This window comes from Anarhichas minor, unplaced genomic scaffold (assembly GCF_050575085.1).
Source record: "Anarhichas minor isolate MPS153535 unplaced genomic scaffold, ASM5057508v1 ptg000114l, whole genome shotgun sequence".
Lineage (NCBI taxonomy): Eukaryota > Metazoa > Chordata > Actinopteri > Perciformes > Anarhichadidae > Anarhichas > Anarhichas minor.
The window spans coordinates 1,612,619-1,630,322 of NW_027466560.1; the positions used below are offsets into that span (position 1 = coordinate 1,612,619).

Sequence of the window (17,704 nt, forward strand, 5' to 3'; positions counted from 1 at the left end):
ATTCTGAACATAGTGAGACATGCTTTAGGAAAGCTCAGAACAGTGTAATACAGTAACAACGTAACGCATTGACGTAATGAGACACGTGACAACATAACAGCGTAACAGCGTAATGTGTAATAAGCTCTACAGGTGAGCAGAACGCTGACCCTTTAGGCCGGCTGCTATTGGCTCCTTTTAAAGAGCACCTTGAGCTTCTTCTTGGTGGTTTATTCAGCTGCTTCCTCTCTTCATGACAGGAAAATTAATCTCAGATTCAGATCAAATAGCAACATAATTCATCAGGAGTCTCCTAATGGTGAATGTTTTACAGTGGCCCAGTGGCCTAATGGACAAGGCACCAGCCTCCGAAGCTGGGGATTGTGGGTTCAAGTCCCACCTGGGTTGAAATAGTTTGTTTGTGGTTTAGTGAAATAGTGTTGATGTTCATGGTGGTCCCTACTGTCACTAGATGTCGCGGCCAACCACATCAAGACTTCTCATCATCTGAGGAACTATCAGCTCATCAGACATGGTGAGAATTATTGTGACATTTTCGACCACAACAATAATCTTTTTCATACTTAACGTGAATTAAAACCTCACCGCTCATTTCCCTGCTACATGTAAAACATCATCTAACAGTCTGTCATTGGGAATGAAGAGGTATTTGTAACATTATCCAACTGTGTTTAAGGTGCGCAGTTCAAAATGATCTTTTGCTTCCACGCGGCTCTCAACATGGCGCCGGCAGAGTTGGTGGCTAAGCTAACAGCGCTAACGGTGCAAAACAACCGCTACATCACCAGGACGACGCTGGCGGTCTGGAAGGCGTTATCAGCTGCAACCGCCGTATGAGAGCAGAGCAGAGCGGCGGCTGTGAGCTAACCAATGGGGCACGCTCACATGCACTCACATGCACTCACATGCACTCACATGCACTAAAGGCCATGGCTTAGCTATGTCAACAAAGCAAAGAGAAGCTCTGATAACGCACACAGAGAGAGAGAGACTTCATTCTCTGAATGTCTTAAAGAAAACCTCTAAGAACACGATGAAGTGTAGTGAAATACAAAGTGAAAATTCATTGAGTTCTGCTCTTTGTTTTAGATTGTTTAACACATTTGTATTTAAGGTAACACGTCTCTGGAGGGGCTTCAGATTGTTAAAAATACATCTTACAGTTTTCACATGGATGATGTTGGTTTAATATTGCATGTTTGCTCATACCTGATGTTAATATTGTGGTCGGTGGCGACTCAGATTTCGGTAAAGACAAAGTTAATCAGCTCCATCCGTCCTCTCAACTGTTTTCATTGAGCAGCAAGATGGCCGACGTCCATAATTGAATCAACATCCCACGCCAAGTCTGCCGGCCTTTCCCCTCTGGCTCTCTCTCCTCCGGTCAGAGTTCAGTCTTCTTCAGACTGAACTCATTCATTTCCTGATAAATATGCAGATCGATTGTTTGCTGAATTGTTTGACCAGCTGGTTGATTAACTGAGAGGGAAAGGAGCTGCAGGCCTCCTTCTTAACTCGATCACACATACATCTTCAGTCTCTGCACTGTGAGCGGGAAACACAGCTCAATATTCAGGCAAACGAGCCCAGACACCGCACCGCTTCCCTTCACCTCCGGAGGAAATAACGTTTACGATGTCGCGTACGTGATACTGACACATTTAAAGAAAAGCAGAACCTTCATTTTAAGACCTCTGGTGTGTGAGAGAGTCTCCATGCTTCATCTTTAACTCAGTAGCTCAGTTTAGTCGACTCTGAAAGAGGCACCAACACCTGACTTTGTTTAAATCAGCGGATCACATGTGCAGACTCAACATCAACAGTCCCTTTTGGCATTCGGGTTTCTTTTATTGTTGAACACCATCCTGGTGGATACGGTACCAGCTGTAACTCAGAGCTGCTGACTTATCTTCACCTCAATCATCCATTAATGCTCACTTGCTATTTGCGTTCAATGGCGCCCCCTAACGGCTGCCACAGGGAAGAGCCAGAAATCCTGTGATTTAATCAACATTCAAGATTATACAAACAGCATTTAACAAATCCGTTGAATGTTTAAGAATCATTTAAATCCAGAAGAAGAAATGAGTGAAAACATCTTTTAAAGAGTAACTTTGGTATTTTTCTAATAAAACAATATCATTGTGTCTCAGTGGCTAATGGACAGCAGTGTTTTAGTTGGTTCAGTATTAAAGGAACAACATTGCAGACGCTTAATGGATGCAATTTAATCCTCACAGTCAATGTATTGTTTCAATAATTTTAAGTGTCTGCCGACATTATGGAAAGAACCCGACAGAAATACAAAGAAAAGCGGTTTTATTTCTCTGTTTGTGAGCTTTAATTGTCTTCTTCATGACTGAGCCTCCAGCCACAGGGAGGGACGCCGATCCACTAGAGTCCAGACTGAGTCCACATTCATGTCTCTCACACGATGAATCAGACCAAATGTTTTTTAACCATTCAAAGCTTCTTTTGAAGTTTTCTATTGAACCTGTCGTCATATTTTATAACTTCAACGTGAATAAAGTGATTCATCCGATGAAACAAGTTAGTGTTTATCTATATTGGATATAACTCGTCAGTGCTGTCAAAATGTTGTTTTTGAAATGCTAAAAGCCAACAAATGTGGAATGAAGAGAAATATTTTCTGAGATAAAAACATGTTGAACGATTACGTCGATGTTTTGTTCAATAAATGTTGACTGTTGGACTTTGAGCTCTGGAGTTATTGGAAATGTTTCATCCGTATAATATACAATAGTATGATATTCCACCCAAACATGTAAACAAACATTTTATTGCAAACTTGTTGACAAAACAGAAATATGCTTTAATATCGTTCGATGTCTTTAAAATAGAGATTCAGTCTGTAATAGAGTATTCATGATGGTTTACAGTCGAGTCAAACAACCGTTACATTTCATTATGAGGGTTTCTTCATCACTTCTGAAAAAATATTTAATTTGAGTCCTATTCTTTCTAAACTTATTTTATTATATTATCACTATGTTTCTTTTACTGCATGCTGGATAAACACTTCATAATATCAGTTCTGAAAGATGCTGCATAAATAAGGAGATCTCGCTGTTCGGCTGAGATCTCAGAATCCTCCTCCAGCACTTTTCAGCCTCCCGTGGTTTCCTACTCCAGGACTTTGAGGACATTGATAGAGATGATGAACCACCGTCTCAGGGGCTGCTGATGACCTGTTTGATCCAGTCGGTGAGCCGGGTGACGCGAGTGTAGACGCCGTAGTAGTCTGGACGCCCGCAGCCTTTGCCCCAGCTCACCACGCCGGCGAGGAACCAGCGACCCGACGGCTCCTGGCACACCAAGGGACCGCCAGAGTCCCCCTGACAGAGACAGGCGGCGTTAAAAGGGGACAGGGGGGGGGGGACATCTTAATGTCTCTACAGCACAAGATGACCACGACAGGCTGATGACCACTGGTGACTCAACTATGATGTCACTCGGGGCCTGGACGTCTGGCCTTTAAAACACATTTTTATGGCCGGCAGGAACACGAGTACTCCACCCTGAGGACGTCCAGGATGTTTGTTTACGATGAATCTGTTCCACTTTTGTGCCTTCTGACACTAAATATACCATGACTGAGGATTCTACCCAAATGAAATGTGTTATATAACTATGAAGTATTACAGGAACCATACGGAACATTAGATATCTGTATTTAGTACCACATATAATGCCTCATATCTGTCTCTTGTTCAATGCAGCTGAAGAAAAGGTTGATTGAGAGCAGTGAGACTGAACCACAACAGTAAAGGTGCAGCCTGGAAAGCCACAACAAGATCAGCTCTGTAAAGCTGAGGGGAACTGCAGACATGATCCTCTGTGGGGTGGTGGTCACCGCGAGTGTCCGTCCACATGTTGGCATTGTACGTCTCTGAAAACCACGGATATGTTGAATGTTCAGAGCAAGTGACGTATGACGTGGTATGAAAGTTAAGTGGTGTAATAACGAGTATAACAAGAGGGAAAGTCAGTGAGGGCAGGTGGGAGGATGGACAGGTAAAATGAAACGTACGTTATTACATTACATTGTTAATGTTGTAAGTTGACCTTACGTTAAGTAGTTACGTTAAGTAGTTACGTTAAGTAGTTACGTTAAGTAGTTACGTTATGTTGTTAGTTATTTTTGTAACTTGACGTTGTTGTGTTACATTGTTACTTAATGTTGCTACATTATGTTGTTAGGTTACGTTGTTACCTCACGTTGTAGTTGTGTTGCCTACACCGTACCAATCTTTTCACAACTTTAACGACATGGAATTGTGCGTTTCTGGAACAGTGACATGAGGCTGATACAAACTTATTTTTGGTCCGGAAACGTCGTCAACCAACCGTGGTTTGCAGAAACGTACGATGCCGATATTTCTGTCGACTGGGTTGTAGTTTCACCTTTTATTTCACGCAGTAATCTAATCCACCGTGGACATAAAATCATAGTGCAGCTTTAAATTCAAACTGCATTGTGATGAAATGAAAAGGGAGCACTATATATACTGGTTCAGTTTTTACATGTTTCTCTGTACCTGACAGGCATCCTTGTCTCCACTGCGGTAACCAGCGCAAAGCATTCTGGGAGTGACCAGGTGGCCGTAGGAGCGAACGCAGGCTTCCTCGCTCACCAGGCGAACATTCACCTTCTGAAGCACATTACTGGCACTGCCTGAAGAGGAGAGGGGTCAGAGAGGGTCAACGGGTGACACCCAAAAGATTGACAACATGTTCTTCCTCTTCCATTTATACAATGAAGACAACGTCTGCATTCACTTCCCCTTCCTCGTGTTGCTGTATTTGGCTACATGGAAAAAGAAAAAGGTTCCTTAAGTCCACAGAGAGCTGAAATTCAAAAGCAACAGTTAATTATGTCACAGAAAGCCATCACATGATTTCTACAGCTTCAACAGAAACCACTAAACGTGTTTATGTTACCGGTTCTCAACCGGCAGCGACGTTTTCATCCTTTCAATGACAAGAAACCACTTCACCGCACTTTAACATCTAATCCACCTCAGCTTTTCTTGAAATATTTGTGAAACTGTGTTTCTGAGGGTGGTTTCTAACACCTTCTGTCTCAAACGGCCGTCTTCTGTTCATTGGGTTCATCAGAAACCACAACCCACTCTCTTCCACCCACATCCCTCCATCTCCTCCTGCGTCTCTAATCTAAACGAGCTGATTTCAGCCCTCTAATTCAAAGTGCTACTGAGGATATGGGGGTTTTACTGGCTGCACATAAAATCACTTCCTGCGAAAATACTGCATTATTCTGCGAAATACCATAAGCCATCGGAAAAAAAGTTGACTGCTCATCCTGTGACAGAAATAAAAACAACTTTGGACATCAACCTTTATGAAAGAAACCTACGAGTCAAAAGCACCAAATAACGGTCCATCTTAAAATGTCTCCTGGTGATAAACCTGCACATTTACAAGGCGGTCAAATGGAAATGATAATGGGAATGGGATGAAAAACAATTCCTTTACCTGTAGTTCTGAGTAAAACGTTGAATCGACGGCGGTTTTGCAGCATTTGAAGTGTTTGTTTAGAGAATGACTGTGATGACCTGTTCTCACTCCCAACAGTGACCCGTTTTAGATTACTTTTATTACGCAACCAACGTACTAAACTAACACCACGTACGCAAGTTACGTAACAAACATACTGTAACCCAAAGAAGATCTAACCCTAAACCTAACCGTAGTTTATTTTGAAAAGATACTCTGCAAACTGCAAAACACACGTTACTTCATGCAACGCTACGTATCCTCACACGTGTGTCATCTTATGGAAAGTAATTTCTCATGTTTTCGTGCTTTTTCCTACAAAAGTCCAGCAACACGAGTCAATTTCTGCTCGTTGCGTGAATACAGTCTTTTCAAAATAAACTTCTGTTTTCACGGGTACATGTTGTGGAAAAGACTGTTGGACTAATCCCGCCGAGTGTGTGTTCATGCCGTCTTTATACTTCCTCATTCGTGATTACGTGGATAACGCGTACAATTATTTCGTGGCACATTACTTTCCGTAGGTTTCGCTATGAATGCTGGGTGAGAACAGCGTGTTGCGTATAACAGGCAGAAACTCACACGCCGTCTCCAAACGTCCACAACTGACACCAGAGGACACGTTGTTCAAGGGGTCAGAGGTTAAATCTGAGAGAAGACAAACTCTCACTTCCTTGTGTAGCCATTCTCCATCCGTCCAGACTGTCACACCTGTCCCAGTCTCCTCTCCTCTCCTGCAGTCACAACTTCCCCTCCTCTTCCCTCACCTGACCACATCCTCACCTGCTTCCCTCTTCACTGATCAGTGTCAGTATATTTAGCAGCCCGTCTGCACCCACACTTTGCCAGGTTGTCTTTGTCGTGTATGTCTTTTGCTTTCCAGCCATTTCTGATTTAGTACCAAAGAAAGAAACACAAAGAACTTGTGGAACACGCGAGCTTAGAGACGGATTCATTAAAAAGCTGGTGCAGCTCGATCCTGTTCTTTATTTCCCTCCATAGTAACATTTCTTCAAATGAAACAAGCTCTGAGATACAACCTGTGATTAAGGAGTGAACTGGTGAATCTCTGCCACTGATTCTGGATTAAATACTAAATCCCATCTTCTACCAACTCCACTACTTCCACTACTTTTCCCCTCTCCATCCGCTCCCCTTCCCTTCTCACCCCTCTCTCGGAGAGCCCCCCAGCCGGTGACCCAGCAGAGCAGGCCCGGCTCCAGCTGGTGGGCGGGCGGAGGCAGGCAGGCGGGCCGAGCGTGTCCGGCCAGCAGCGCGGAGGCGGGTCGGTCCAGCTTCAGCAGGGCCAGGTCGTAGTCGTGGGACTCGTCGTCGTAGTACTGGTGAAGGTGGATCCGCTGGACTCGCGCCACCTCTTCGGTGGAGCTGCTGGGGTTGAGCAGGAGTTTCCCCAGGTAGACGGTCCACACCGAGGGGGAGTAGAGGCTGCAGGAGGAAAGACTTCTTATAGGGGCAATAAATAACTTTTAAATATAGTTCCACCCAACTGTTTCTATATCTCAAAAAGCTACTTCCTCTTTCCGAATGTCCACTGAAATAACAACACAAGCTTTTGATCATACAGGCAACATTAAACGATCAGAATCGTTCATCCTCTGCAGGATGTCGCAGCTGTAGATTTGCTCGTGGTCCAACAGAAAAGAACAAGCAGCCGGACTGAAGGTAAAAAAAAAATGTGGAACTCATTTCAAAAATGCTGAAGCTGCTTCAGAGCTTTGATGAATAAACATCTTTAGCTGGAAAAAAATAATCAGAGCGCCTTTGTTTTGAAGGTTACATTCCTCCACTTCCTCCCGTCTCTTACCGGTCGTCATAGAAACAGTGGGCAGCGGAGACCACCCATTGGCTGGAGATCAACGCCCCCCCGCAGATGTGTGTTCCCCGCACCTGAAGGCTGGCCTGCCATGGCCACTCCCCCTCCGTGGCATTGGTCCCGCCCACTATACGGCTGGAGAACTGCCTCAGGCCGCAGTCTGGAACACACACACACACACACACACACACACACACACACACACACACACACAGAAATATTAAAACACAGAAAATAAATGCTGAAAATGTGTAAAAATAATCAGCATAGTAGTGTTAAAAAGAAGACCAAGATTTTTGCTAGATAGCTTTTTTAAAATGTATAATATTGTGTTTTTTATTATTATTTTGTGAATTTTTTTTTCAAAATTAGATTTTGTTGTTTTCTTTCTTTTCACTTTATGTATGAAACCAGGTTGACATTAAGTCTCAGGAAAGATTCACTCGTTCAGAATCTCATCAGTTTATCACAACCAGTTCTGGTTCCGACCCGCCAGATAAATGAACTCTTTATCGTCTCACCACACTGCTTCTCGTCGGAGGCGTCGGGGCAGTCGCTAACGAAGTCGCACTCTGGATTCGGCTTCTTCAGACACGTTCCATCAGCGCACACGTAGGTCATATCTGTACACTGCACACCTGCACACACACACACACACACACACACACACACACACACACACACACACACACACACACACACTGTGTTGCAGCCTCCACACACTACATTTCATGTTGATTGTTTTTCATTAATGTTGCATTTCTGATACACAACACATTTTGTTTAGAGGTAAAAATAAAATGTTGAAAACTAGATTTTGGTATTTTGTGAGTGTGTGTGGTGTGCTCGTGTCGGTGTGTGTGTACGTGCACGTTTGCAGGTTTGAGTGTGTTACCATCAGTGCAGTTCAACTCGTCCGTTGCTTCGGGGCAGTCTGGGAGTTGGTCGCACACTTTGTAGTAGTCCACACACTGACTGTCCTCTGGACACTGGTACTGTGCCACACACACTGAAACACACACACACACACGCACACACACACACAGTCATTTTCTCATAGACTTCTATACAACCAGAGGAGTCGCCCCCTGGTGGACACTAGAGAGAATGCAGCTTTAACACATGAAGCTTTGAAGAACCGGAGGTTGACGTCTGGCTTCGACAGAATATAATGTACAACACATTCGATTACTTTAAGACATCAATAAATACCACAGTTCCTCTCGTCCAGTCCGTTGGGACAGTCTTTGATTCCATCACAAGCAGGAACACAGAGGCCGTTAACAGAGCACAGAAACTGGCCTGGACACGCTGTAAAACACACACACACACACACACACACACACACACACACACACACACACACACACACATTACAAAAATGTGTTCATGAACACGAGTAAAACACAACAGAGACGTCTCTGAGCACACATCCACATCGTACGATCTGATAGGTTGAAGACTCCGTAGCGCAGCTGAAGTCCCGGCCCGGTGAGCGACACCTCCGACCTCATGGCGACGGCGGTCACCGCGGAGAGCAGGAAGAGGCGTTCACTGTACGGCTGGAGGCCTCTGGAGCCACACAGTCTGAGAAGAGGACAGAGAGACACTGAAGTCAGAGGATCAAACCCCAGAGACGTGTCCCTGCAGAGACAACTGGCTCTGGTGGACGTTTGAGAAGTTTCAATAACATGGAGTGAACCTTAAGAACAACACTCGATTCCCAGTTTGTCACAAGATGTATCAGATTGAACATTAATATAATGTAAAGTGCCTCTGATTTGAAATAAAGAAAGAGGACTCTGCTGCCCCCTGTTGTTCAGCACTGAGCATCTTTACTGTGTAATTCAGATATATGTCATTCTATTTGTGTTTTTTAGGTATTGTGAAACTAACTGAAATGTCAGCACATCACGTCCTGTATGGAAACATTCTACATACGCACACACACACACGCACACACACACGCTTCCTGTCACACACAGGTGGCGGTTATAAATACACAGTATTTAACAAGCTGACAAGACAAAGCATTTTCTGATCTCTCTGCTCTGATTTGTACCAAGAGAATCATTTTAGTTATTTTCCATGTTGTCTATTTCTTGCTGCCACCTGCGCGAGGTGTCTGGTGGTTAGCAGGCTGAAGAGGAAGCAAGAACATCGACATAAAACATCCGTGCAGATTAAGACGTGTTTTATATAGAAGTTGTGTTGTGCAGACTTGTTGATCTCTATTGAAGGTTTGGCACATGAGATATAAAAAGAGTTTTAAAAAGCCTTTGCAAGTGGAAATTTTGGGCAAGAAATGCCAAAATGGCCACAAAGACACTGAAAACAACTACAAAGAGACGCAAAACAGATGCAAAGAGACTCACAATGACTATGAAAAGTAGCAGAACAACCACAGACAAAACACCAAAAAGACACAAAATGGCCGGCTCATCGTGGTCCAGCCTACCTGCGGTTCTGGATGGTCCACCGTCCCTGGGTGCAGGCCTGGTTGAAGCTGGCTCTGCTCAGCTCATAGCCCTCAAATTCCAGAAACAAGCCCATCCCTACACCGGGCGTCTGAGATCACACAGGACAGCAAACACAAAAACACAATAACGTTACAACACATACTGACATGCATGGTCACCAGGAAGTAATGAATCAATCACTCAATACATCAAAACGTTGGAGTCATATGGACGACAGAGTGTCTTACACATGGATGGATTACTGAACGGGGCCTACCGGGCACAGGCACAGGCCCAGGGGCCCAAAGACTCAGGGGCCCCCCGGGCCTTCACTTACAAAACAACTACAGTCAAAGAGACACGTACCAACCAGGAAGAGGGTTACAAAATATAAAACGTCCACAAATAGATGCAAAGGAGACTGACATCGACTATGAAAAGGAGCAAAACAACTACAAAGAGACACTGAACAACCACAAAAAGACACAAAACATCGACAAAAAGACAGTAAATGATCACAAAGAGAAACAAAATGACCACAAAGAGACCAGATTAACTATAAAGAGACACTAAAGTACCATAAAAAGGACATGAAACAACTACAAAGAGACACAAAAACGACCACAAACACACAAAGTAGACAGAGAGATCCGTAACTACAACAGAGGGCCCGTTGTCTCATAATCGTCCGACGGTCTTACAGTAAAGCTCCAGGTACAGTTGGTGTCGGGGGGGTAGTAGCTGGGGAAGAAGGGCGTCCTCAGCGTCCCCTGGAACCCCGATACTGCCTTCAGCTCTATAGTGGAGTTACAGTCTGAGAGAGAGAGAAGATTTTCAATCCACAATCACATGAAACATTGCTGAACTAGTCAAAGGAAGGTTGAGGTGGTCTTACCCTGACGGTCCCAGGCCTGTGCAGACAGAGAGAAGGGGTCCTTGTAGTTGTACAGACCCTGTTTCCAAACCACCGTCATCCACTCCCCTGAAGACAGGACGTTCACCACGCGCTCGTGTCTGCTGCAGCCATACACACTGGGAGGACAGACGGGAAGATAACTCAAGAGTTTAGAGAATAAAAAAGGGTAAAAACATCATAAATATTAGCCTGATATGTCCCAGCTGATATATCTGTGGATGAAACCCACGAAGTGATGAGGTGGGAGTCGGAGGGGGTGAGGGAGTCGTACACCACCAGCCTGTCCCGGCACTCCGGCAGCAGCCACTCCATGTGGAGCTCCAGCTGGGATCCGGGGCCGGCCTGGAGGTGCCACATGCAGGAGGAGCGCTGCGTGTCGGGGCCCCGGAGGGCCGAGGGGCTGCTGGACACCACCTTCTGGTAGCGGTAACAGTCTGGTGGAAACGATGCAAAGAAAGAAAAACAGAGTTAGAGTTGAGCTCATGTGGGATTTTGTGTTGGAGTAGATTCAGGCCTTGATTGTATGTTTGGATTTATTGTATTTATTAAAACACTAAATTAATTGCCATCAAAACTATTCATGCCAGCAAGGATGCGAAGAGGTGATTGTTTTTTTAATTAAAGGTTTGAATAGATTCTGCAAAGTACCCTCATACAACAGTTCGTATGATATCTTATCTCCTTCATTTTTCCTACATTTTCCTACGAAAGTCCAGCAACACGTGACAATTTACGCCCATTACACGAATAAAGTATTTTCAAAATAACTTCCCTCTTCACAGGAAACAACTTAGCTAAGTTTAGGCAACAAAACTACTTAGTTAGGTTTCGGAAAACATCAGGTTTGGGTTAAAATAACCACGGATGTGTCGTTTACTTAAGTTACGTGACAATTAAATCAACTTTCTGTGTCACATGAGGAACAAACGGAGGTAAACAGTTATGCAGTGTTTATGTCCTGGGCTTTTATTGTGAAAGTTAAGAGAAAAAACGGCAGGTTTTGTAACAAATCTTTGGCCAAATGTTGGAATTACAATTTCCATGTCCGTCATGTGACGCCATGAAGCCCAAAAATACTTTTTCCCCCGTTGACTTACACTGAGAAAGAGACCTCTGTTACTCAGAGGATCGTTTATTTTAAAGGTAAATCAACCTTCCTCCTGAGGGCTGGGAGGCGGGGCTAAAGAAAACGCTAGTGAGCATGCTCAGTGGGCCCAGAGATCGTTGGGTAACTTTATACACCGGGGTCAAACTTTCATGGGAATGAACGCTGAATCCAGTCCTCTTCATACGACCATGGTGGGTCAGGTCTGCGCTGCCTTTGTCAAAGTTTAAGGAGTAATAAAGTTGTCCCTCTTCATTCATGGAGCCTCCTTGTTGAACACTGCGGTGAATATTTTGGATATGTGATTGGTTGATGTCTATATTTGTGGTGCGAAAGCTCAGGAAAATTAATCCAATTAAGTTACTTCTTCACGTTCTGTGTGAAAGTACTTATGACAAAGACAGTTTGGGCTGCATGCTAATCACAGTTCAATCACATTGTTAATTGATACAAGCAGAAAACATAAAAAAATAGTGTGATACCAAACGAGGCTTTCAAAAGCTCAATAACTTTGGAGTCGGTTTCTGTGGAACAAAAAGACAGAAGAGACGATTTAAAACCAACCAAACACTTTCCTGCTCACACACATTTCATCTCCTGTCTCACTCTCACCACTGACAGACAGCGAGGGGAGGTGCAGGAGGTATCCGCTGCAGCTGGCCTCCTCCTCCCCCGACCCTCCATACCCCCTCAGGCCCTCCTCCAGGCTCCTGGTGACCTCCTCCAGTGTGACCCTCCCAACATGGCTACCCGGCACCGACATCACCATCCAGAAGTGAGCCACAAGGCTCCCCTCCCTGCATGACACAAAGCCAGGACCATGAAGATGAAATCACGTGCCTCTGGTTGAAAAGGTTTCAAGTGTGCTGCACCTGTAACCACGCCCATCAGTGATGTCACAGTGTACCACAGAGTACACCGCTACATCACTGCAGCGAGGGGAGTGAATTAAACCACTAGACGTCAGCAAAACAATGTTTTCAGCTGATGTTAGGTCGCTCTTTAAGTGCTGATGCATTGTGAAGCCACTATCTTTAAGATGAGTTACTCCTACAAAAGTCCAGCAACACGTGTCCATTTCCGCTCGTTATATGCATACAATCTTTTCAAAATAAAATACTGTCTTCACAGGAAACAAGTAAAACTACTTGGTTAGGTTTAGGAAAAGGTCGTTGTTTGTGTTAAAATAACTTCAGAAGTGCCGTTACTTAAGTACTTAAGTACGTAGTACTAACTACTTACTACTTACTTAAGTACTTAAATACTTAAGTACTTAACTAAGTTATTCGAGGTATCCTCTTACTGTCACAATCTTGTTTTTGGTTTAGTTTGTTTCCTGTTTTATTTTGAAGTTCTCTGCCTCTTGCGTCCTGTGTTTGTTTGACTTCCTGTCTTTGTGGTTTTTCTCGTCAGCCTCGCTCTGTTCCCTCGTGTTTCTTATACTAATCAGCTCTCAGCCCTCGTGTCTGCCCACCTGTGTCTCGTGGTCTGATTAGTTTCTTGTGTATTTATAGTCCTTCTGTCTTTCGTCTGTTTTGTGGTTCGTCTGCGATGTTTCCTGTTTGTGTCCCTCGTGTCGTTGGCCTATTTACCTGATCCTGTTTTGGTTGTGATTTAGCAAGTTGGATTTTCAATTCGTCACCTTTGGACTCATCGTCCTCGTAATAATAAATAAAATAACTTTATTTATATAGCACCTTTAAAACACAGTTTACAAAGCGCTTTGACCGACGAAGCAGCAAAAGCAGCAATAATAAGAACAGAAAGCTCAGTGAGGCCCAACAAAGAAAGACGACTAAGGTGAGAGTTAAACCCGGATAAAACAAAACAGTCGATACGATAAAAATAAACTAAGAAATCAATTAAATGAAAAAAAATAATTTAATAAAATCAACAAATAATAATAAAGTAGTAAAGCGACGTCACATAAAAGCCAGTCTGTAAAAATGGGTTTTAAGAAGTGAAGTGTGAAGTCAACATTTCCTCTGTATATTTTGGGGCCAGACCCAGATGTGCTTTAAAAGTGCTTTGTAAGTTTTGTTTTGGTTATAAAAATCACCGTTAAACATGCTTCTGCTCCTCAGTCTTTTCAAAGCAACAAAACTACTTTAGTTAAGTTTAGGATTAAAATAACTACTAAAGTTCTGTGATAAAAACATCAACATTGACATGTTGTTTGACACGGGGAACAAACTACGGTCTTTATACTTCCTCGTTCATGATTACGTTAATAACATATCATTTTGTAAAGATCCATTAATTACCGCGCATTATTTTGTGTAGGTTCAGCGATGAAGCTCTACTGTATGTCTCACCTTGCAGCTATTCTCCCTGGTTATTGTTACCGTTCATGAAACAGTTAGATCCACGTACCCAAAGGCGAACACAGTGGTGTAGTTGAAGTACCGAGAAAGACTGGAGCCCATTATTATCTTCTTTACCTGAAAGACAGAGGAAGACAATATCACCTGTTTACAGGAGTCAGAACCGTCTAAACACGGATTGTAGACTCCGTTTACAACAGAGAGCTGCAGGAATGAGTCCTGAAAAACAAGAAATGACTTTTGCGTGTACGGTTCCCAAGTCAATGTGTCTTTTAAATCTAGTTATGGTTAGATCAAAAAGCATCGTTCAAAATCATAAAAGTGGACTTCTGAAAAACAGGGTTAATAAACAGTAGAACTGACACGGTGGTTTCTTCATTTTCATATCTGCATCTTATTCCGTCTCTCCTCAAACTCGTTGCTGACTAATTTAGAACAATGTCTAAGCACTGGTTGGACGGAGACGGATAGAGTTTGTGGCATGAGATGACAAAGGAAGCGCTGGTTTCCACCACTTTCAATCGCTGCCGATGAATACCTACTACTGCTGCAGAGTCATTTGTCCTGTGAATTAACGCCAATTATAAGTGAAGACAAAAGACAGACGTTAGTGGGGGTTTTGTCCAGTAGGAAAAGAGGCTTCATGGAGTTGTTTTTGGAGTACTGCTGCTTTCCATCCTCACCAGGTAGTTCATTAGCATTGTGAAAACTACATGTAAACACAGAAAAGCAGTAGCAGTCTTGGTCCCTTAGGAGGTAATTCTACATCAGCGTCAGAGGAATTCATGGTCCCCACTCACCATGATCCGTACCCCTTTGGCCTCCTTCTTGAATGCAGGGCTGCTGTGAGAGGACAGATCGGCAGAGAAGTTCCTGTTGAGGATGGACAGGTAGGCCGTGTACTGCTGCTGGACTCGAGGCTCCAACACCCAAACCCTGTACTCTGTCACAGAGGAAGGTCCACACAGCGTTCAATAAACACACAGCGATGCTAGCCGAGACTGTGCTTTGAGCTAAATGCTAACACGCTCTCAATGCTAACAGGCTGAGGTATAGTGGGTATAATATTAACAATAGTCATCATCTTAGTTCAGTGTGATTACTGCTAATTAGCAGAACTCCACCACGGTCACATGACTTCACGTTAGTCTATAAAGGAACTTGGGGACGATGAACAAAGTAAAAAAGAGGAAAACTCTGTACCCAGGAAGTACCAGGCCAGTGTGGCTCCTGCGGCGACGAGGATGATGATGAGGAAGGCCAACACACACTTACAGGACCGAGCCCTCCTGGTGGGTGGAGCCACAGGTTGGTCACCAACTTCTACCTGTTGAGAATAGACAAACACTGTGACTTTCTATTGGCATTGAAAATATAAAATCTGGCAGTCTGGAGGGTCTTTTCACGCAGCGTCTGAGTGAGGGATTATGTTCCCTATAGATTATGTTCCCTATAGATTATGTTCCATGTGGATTATGTTCCCTATAGATTATGTTCCATGTGGATTATGTTCCCTATAGATTATGTTCCATGTGGATTATGTTCCCTATAGATTATGTTCCATGTGGATTATGTTCCCTGTGGATTATGTTCCATGTGGATTATGTTCCCTGTGGATTATGTTCCATGTGGATTATGTTCCCTATGGATTATGTTCCCTGTGGATTATGTTCCCTGTGGATTATGTTCCATGTGGATTATGTTCCATGTGGATTATGTTCCATGTAGATTATGTTTGCTATAGATTATGTTCCATGTGGATTATGTTCCCTATAGATTATGTTCCATGTGGATTATGTTCCCTGTGGATTATGTTCCATGTGGATTATGTTCCATGTGGATTATGTTCCCTTTAGATTATGTTCCATGTGGATTATGTTCCCTATAGATTATGTTCCATGTGGATTATGTTCCCTGTGGATTATGTTCCCTGTGGATTATGTTCCATGTGGATTATGTTCCCTTTAGATTATGTTCCAAGTGGATTATGTTCCCTGTAGATTATGTTCCCTGTAGATTATGTTCCCTATAGATTATGTTCCATGTGGATTATGTTCCCTATAGATTATGTTCCATGTGGATTATGTTCCCTATAGATTATGTTCCCTATAGATTATGTTCCATGTGGATTAACATGTGGATAACTGGGTTCTTCAGTTTCTCTGGTGAAACGCATCATCAGGCAACAACATGATCTATTATTTTGACATTTTCAGGAATTCAAAATTACAGTTTTTACACATTTTATCGCCCACAACTAGCATTTAGTTATATTCTTATTCCCATCAGTAATACATTTGACATATGAAACATATATCTAAATGTATATATAAATATACATATATATATAAAAGGCCCATTTTTATGTTATAGTCTGAACAGTTTACCTTCAAGATGACTCAACTGATTTAGCATCACTCTCCTATTGTCGGACTCACAATGAACAATTAGAAAAAGGATCGAAACAGAAGGAGCGTTTTTTCTTCCCTGTCAAAATCTGGCGCCTACATTACCCACAATGCAACCCGGGGTCTGGTAAATCCAACAAGTTTAGTGACATTAGTCAAGCAGCTCCCACTGGAGCCACACATAGTTTAAAATGTAAATTAATAATAAATATGCATAAAATACCACAAAATAAAGAAGCGGCGCAGCATTAAGTGTGTGTGTGTGTGTGTGTGTGTGTGTGTGTGTTGTATTCCTGCCTTTGTATTGATTGGCTTTTCAATCTGTGAAGCTCTATGATTGCAACAAGATAAAAAAAACAAAAAAAACAATAGCCTCCATTTAGAGAATAGCCTTTAGAGTTCAGTTAAACACTATTTTAATCGAACGAGTCCACGTTAATGTGAAGCTGTGTGAGTGAAAAGCAGTTGTTAGTGTCATCATTACTGACCCCGTGGTTCAGAGGACCAGCTGAGACCACCTGATCACATGAGATCGACTTCTTGGAGCCGTGCCCGAGCGCCATCGCCTCCTCACCACGCGTCCTTTGCTCCTTGACAAATCATCTCACCGTCCGTCGAGGGCTCGTTGATTGAACTTCCGACTCGGCAGCTTTTTTATTTAGCATCTCTGCTCAGCACAAAAAAAAAACAGACATGTTGCTCCAGCAGACGGAGAACAGCTCTCTGTTTGTAAGTCCAAAGGTAAAACAAGAAAAAAATCAATATCTCCTAAAGCTTGTTGGGTTTCAGTGGAATAAAACTCAAGGTACGTCCACGAACTGCTGGCTTGAGCTGATCTCACATGTTGTTGAGCTCTTTCTCATCTCAAAGGAGCAGCCAGGTGAGAACAGGTACGCTGATGCCACTGAGCATCGCCTAGCGACGGCGATGCTGCCCTGCACACCTGGGAATGAGGCCGCGTACGTCGGCTCAACGCGCTTTCCCAGAGTTCATTTCACTTTCCATGCAAACAAGAAATCCCACATGGGCAGTGAAGCGAGGTCGAGATGTGAAAGGATTAACAGATTTAATATTGATCTCTGGCTTCTTCTTTCTGAAGATAAATTCCCTGTGAAATGTC

The 17,704-nt window shown here is 43.3% G+C and overlaps 1 protein-coding gene and 1 non-coding gene across 3 annotated transcripts; one reads left to right on the forward strand and one right to left on the reverse strand.

The window, feature by feature from the left end:
• Nucleotides 1-314: 314 nt before the first annotated feature.
• Nucleotides 315-387, forward strand: trnar-ccg (transfer RNA arginine (anticodon CCG)). The gene has a single exon. It is a non-coding gene; the product is annotated as a tRNA-Arg (tRNA).
• A 2,397-nt stretch (nucleotides 388-2,784) lies between these two features.
• tmprss6 (transmembrane serine protease 6) lies at nucleotides 2,785-17,615 on the reverse strand. Of its 2 annotated transcripts, XM_076082918.1 has the most exons (18): nucleotides 17,073-17,615; nucleotides 15,380-15,503; nucleotides 14,977-15,119; nucleotides 14,226-14,293; nucleotides 12,465-12,649; nucleotides 12,335-12,376; nucleotides 10,977-11,181; nucleotides 10,727-10,863; nucleotides 10,533-10,645; nucleotides 9,831-9,940; nucleotides 8,817-8,959; nucleotides 8,585-8,683; nucleotides 8,268-8,381; nucleotides 7,894-8,010; nucleotides 7,364-7,532; nucleotides 6,707-6,984; nucleotides 4,560-4,696; nucleotides 2,785-3,356 (listed from the first exon to the last, which is right to left on the reverse strand). In XM_076082918.1, exons 1-18 carry the CDS (start codon nucleotides 17,145-17,147, stop codon nucleotides 3,192-3,194), a joined length of 2,424 nt encoding a protein of 807 aa, XP_075939033.1. In that variant the 5' UTR covers nucleotides 17,148-17,615; the 3' UTR covers nucleotides 2,785-3,191. The 2 variants fall into 2 exon arrangements, with proteins under 2 accessions (XP_075939033.1, XP_075939034.1); XM_076082919.1 differs by lacking the exon at nucleotides 12,335-12,376.
• Nucleotides 17,616-17,704: the final 89 nt, after the last annotated feature.